Source organism: Apteryx mantelli, chromosome 3 (genome assembly GCF_036417845.1).
Source record: "Apteryx mantelli isolate bAptMan1 chromosome 3, bAptMan1.hap1, whole genome shotgun sequence".
NCBI lineage: Eukaryota > Metazoa > Chordata > Aves > Apterygiformes > Apterygidae > Apteryx > Apteryx mantelli.
In genome coordinates this window covers 93,669,661-93,673,951 of record NC_089980.1, presented here as the reverse complement: position 1 = coordinate 93,673,951, position 4,291 = coordinate 93,669,661, and the positions used below count along the sequence as shown (strand labels likewise).

The 4,291-nt window shown below is 67.6% G+C and overlaps 1 protein-coding gene across 1 annotated transcript; it reads left to right on the top strand.

Moving 5' to 3' along the window:
• The first annotated feature begins 2,736 nt into the window (after positions 1-2,736).
• Positions 2,737-4,059, top strand: POU3F2 (POU class 3 homeobox 2). The gene has a single exon (XM_067294808.1). The coding sequence runs from the start codon at positions 2,737-2,739 to the stop codon at positions 4,009-4,011; it is 1,275 nt and encodes a 424-aa protein (XP_067150909.1). The 3' UTR covers positions 4,012-4,059.
• The last annotated feature ends 232 nt before the right edge of the window (positions 4,060-4,291 follow it).

Sequence of the window (4,291 nt, the reverse complement as noted above, 5' to 3'; positions counted from 1 at the left end):
AGGCCGAGCTGAATCAAAACACTGCAGTGTCTGCCCAAGACACCGCAGCACCTTCAACCTGCTTTTATACGAGCAGAGAAAAGGAAATAAAGGCTCGTGAGACGTCTGATCCCGCAGGGTCAGCTCCGCGAGGAAGGGGGCACATGACTGTCTCTTTCACATCCCAGCTCCTCGGCCCTGAGGCGGCCCCGAGCGGAGGCCGGAGCTGCACCGAGCCCAGGCGCAGGCAGCGCGGAGGAGCGAGGCGAGCGGGCGCCCGCTCCCCCGGCCGAGCTCCGCGGCCGCGGCTCGCCGCGCAGGGGAGAGGGGAGCGGGGATGCTCGAGGAGCGGCGCTAACGACAGGGATAACGGCGGCGGGGAGGACGAGGAGGTGGAGTCTGCCGCGGCTCCGCGCTCCTCGCGGCTCCCAGCTGCGGCTCCAGAGGCGGGCGCTCCGCCGGGGAGGGGGCAGGCGGCTCGGGGCTGCCCTGGGGGTTTTGTCCGGGGTTTAACGCCGTGCCGCCGTGCCGCCGTGCCGCCGAGCCGGGAATTGCGTGATTAACATTAGCCTTTGAGATGAACCGCTGACGCGTCAGGGGTGAGAAACGTGTAGGACAAAGATTGCGGGCATCACCTGCAACGCCGCTGCATCCTGCGGCCGGCCAGCACGAGAGGGAGAGGGAGAAGGCGAGGCAGAGGGGCACAGAAGTGCGTGCTTTGGAGAAGGGTTTTCCCCCGAAAAGTGCTGGCTGGCGCTGCCTGCTCTTTGCTCGCTGCCTCCTGGGCCATGTGCAGCCGCGGCGAGTTTGGCGCTGCCAGCGCCCACGGGGACGCGCCGTCGGGAGTGGCGTGCACACGCGCGGGCAGGGCACAAGGAGGTCGCTTTGGGGCTTTCAGCCGCAAAAGCCTGTCCCCGACCCCACCCCCCCCAAGTACCGCAGGCTGGAGGCACCCCTAAAAAAAAAAAAGAAGCACCTAGTCCTGAAAATGTCGCGCAGAGCGGCCCCCGACGCGGCGCCCGCCTCAACTTTTGCAGCGGATCGGAGGAGGCCGGAGCTACCGCGGGCCGAGGCCGGCGGCCGGAGCGGCTCTCGCCGGGCAGCGGCGGTGGCAGCCTGCTGCGGATCCGCCGCGTTGTTTTGTTTCAACTCACTGGTCCACACCTAATTGGGACGAGAGGCACGAACAAATGAGCATCAAATTATAGAAATTCCTCGGTGCCCAGTTGTTTCCACGCTGGAAACAAAAGGCAGGGCTTGCACTTCGGAGACACGGACTTCCCCACGGCACTTGCAGAACGGGCAGTATTGTTCTCCCCTTCGCGGTCTCTCACGTCGAAGAGAGGGGAAAAAAAAAAAGATGAAGAATCTGCACTCTTTTATGGACAAAGTTTTTTATTTCCCCCCTCCCTCACCCCCCCGGCAGACGAGTCCCTTGATGCGCCGCTAAACTAACTAAAGGAGGTAACTCCTGCTGCGTCCCTTGTCTGGGGGCACTGGATATCCTGTTTATGCTGCCTCTGTGTATATGTTTATGTGCAGAAGCCCATCCCCCCGCTCCTCCACACCCCCACGCAGAGGAATATTTCCAGGCAAGGAGCCTTTCCAGGGTTGCACGTTAAATACGATGATTTATAAACAACTCGCAGAAGAAAGCTGTTTCTTGTTAGTAGTAATAAATTCCCCAGTCCGCCCTATTGTATTATTTCGATTAAGATACTGGGAGCCTGCAACGTAAACCTACCCCGCAAGCGGTTTATTTTCAAGACAAAGCTATGGCTTCCAGCTAAAAAATGGGAAGTGAACTCTTTTTTTACCACGGCCAGCCCGAGCGCTGCTCATTCCTAGGAAATCCGGATCCAGTTCCAGGGTGTCCTTCTCTCCTGTCCGGGCAGCAACTTCTTTTTTTTTTCCCCTCTCTCTCTCTCTTTTTTTCTCTTTTTTTTACCTTTTTTTCCCCTCTCTAATCCTTTTAAGTGCACAGAAAGGAGCGCTGCCGACGCGGGCCTGCGAGCACCGGCCCCAGGGACGGGGCGGCCTAACGACAGGGCCCGCCGCGGCCCCGCCGCGCGCACGGCGCGGAGCCCCGCGATTCCCGGCGGAGCGTTCTGCTCCGGGAAGCACCTGCTGCCGGGACGGCCGGGGCTGCGGGGCGCCGCGGCGACAAAGTTGGGGCCGGCTGAGGCCGGGCCGGGCCGGTTGGGGCCGGTCGGGGCGGGCGTTCTGAGGGGCCCAACGGCGCCGTGGCCGCGGGCGCGCGGCCCCGCACACCCGCCGCGCCGCTCGCGCTGCCCGTTCGGCGGGGAAGGGCGGGCCGGGGCCGGGGCCGGGGCCGGCGGCGGCGGCGGCGGCGGCGGCGGCGGGCGGGCGGGCCGGGGCGGGCCGGGGCGGGCCGGGGGGGCCCCGGCGGGACCCACGGCCGCCCACGCCCCCCGGCTCCCTTTTTCCACCTCAGAGTTTGGTTACAGGGGGCGGGCGGGGGGCGGGGCGGGGCGGGGAGGGGGCGGGGCGGTGGCGGCGGCGCGGCGCGCCAATGGGCGGCGGCGGCGGCGGCGGTTGCCAGGGGTGCCCACGTCCGTCAGGGCGCGCGGAGCCAATGGGCGGCGGCGGCGGGGCGGGGCCGGCGCGCGTGCCTTCGCAGTGGGCCCTGCCAAGCGGGCCGGGGGGGCGCGGGCGCAGCGCGGCGCCCGAGGCGAAAAAGTAGCTGTCAAATGCGCGGCGCCTTTAACCGGCGCGATCAGTGCGGCTCGGCGAGTCATGGCGACCACAGCGTCTAACCACTACAGCCTGCTCGCCTCCGGCTCGCCCATGGTGCACGCCGAGCCGCCGGGCGGCATGCAGCCCAGCGGCGGCTACCGGGACGCCGGCGCCCTGGTGCAGGCGGACTACACGCTGCAGAGCAACGGGCACCCGCTGAGCCACGCTCACCAGTGGATCGCGGCGCTGTCCCACGGCGGGGGCCCCGGCGGCCCCGGCGGCCCCGGCGGCGGCGGCGGCGGCGGCGGCGGCGAGTCGCCCTGGTCGGCGGGCGCGCTGGGGCAGCCCGACATCAAGCCGGCCGTGGTGCAGGCGGGCGGGCGCGGCGACGAGCTGCCGCCGCCGCAGCACCCGCCGCCGGGGCGGGCGCCGCACCTGGTGCACCACGGCGGCGGCGGCGGGCACCACGCGGCGTGGCGGGCGGGCGGCGCGGCGCACCTGCCGCCCGGCATGGCCGCGGCCAACGGCGGCCAGGCGGGGCTGCTCTACTCCCAGCCGCCCGGCTTCACCGTCAACGGCATGCTGGGCGCCGCGCAGCCGGCGCTGCACCACCACGGCCTGCGGGACGCCCACGAGGAGCCGCCGCCGGGGCCGCCGGGGCCGCCGCACCACGGCGCCGAGCACCCGCCGCCGCCGCACGGCGCCCACCCCGGCGCGGCGGGGCAGGCCCCGGCCGCCGCCGCCGCCGCCGGGCCGCCGCCGCCGCACCACGACCCGCACTCGGACGAGGACACGCCGACCTCGGACGACCTGGAGCAGTTCGCCAAGCAGTTCAAGCAGCGGCGCATCAAACTGGGATTTACCCAAGCGGACGTGGGGCTGGCGCTGGGCACCCTCTACGGCAACGTCTTCTCGCAGACCACCATCTGCCGCTTCGAGGCCCTGCAGCTCAGCTTCAAGAACATGTGCAAGCTGAAGCCTTTGTTGAACAAGTGGTTGGAGGAGGCGGACTCCTCCTCGGGCAGCCCCACCAGCATAGACAAGATCGCGGCGCAGGGCCGCAAGCGGAAAAAGCGCACCTCCATCGAGGTGAGCGTCAAGGGCGCGCTGGAGAGCCACTTCCTCAAGTGCCCCAAGCCCTCCGCCCAGGAGATCACCTCGCTCGCGGACAGCCTACAGCTGGAGAAGGAGGTGGTGAGAGTGTGGTTTTGTAACAGGAGACAGAAAGAGAAGCGCATGACCCCCCCGGGGGGGACGCTGCCGGGCGCCGAGGACGTGTACGGGGCCAGCAGGGACACGCCGCCGCACCACGGGGTGCAGACCCCCGTGCAGTGAACTCGCGGCGGGCGGCGCCCGGCCCTCCTCCTCCTCCTCCTCCTCCTCCTCCTCCTCCTCCCCCCAACTTTTGATTATCCTTCTTTTTTTTTCTCTTTTTTTTTTTAATTCTCCTGTCTTAAAAAAACACACAAAAACAAAAAGAGAGCGAGCGAGCGAGAGAGAGAGCGAGAGAGCGCGAATCAAAGCAGACAGACAAAGCATCCGCACCGGACTGTCCCTTAGACGGTAGCAGGTGTAATGCTGTATTTTGACCTTTCCAGGCGAGTGCCCGTGCAAT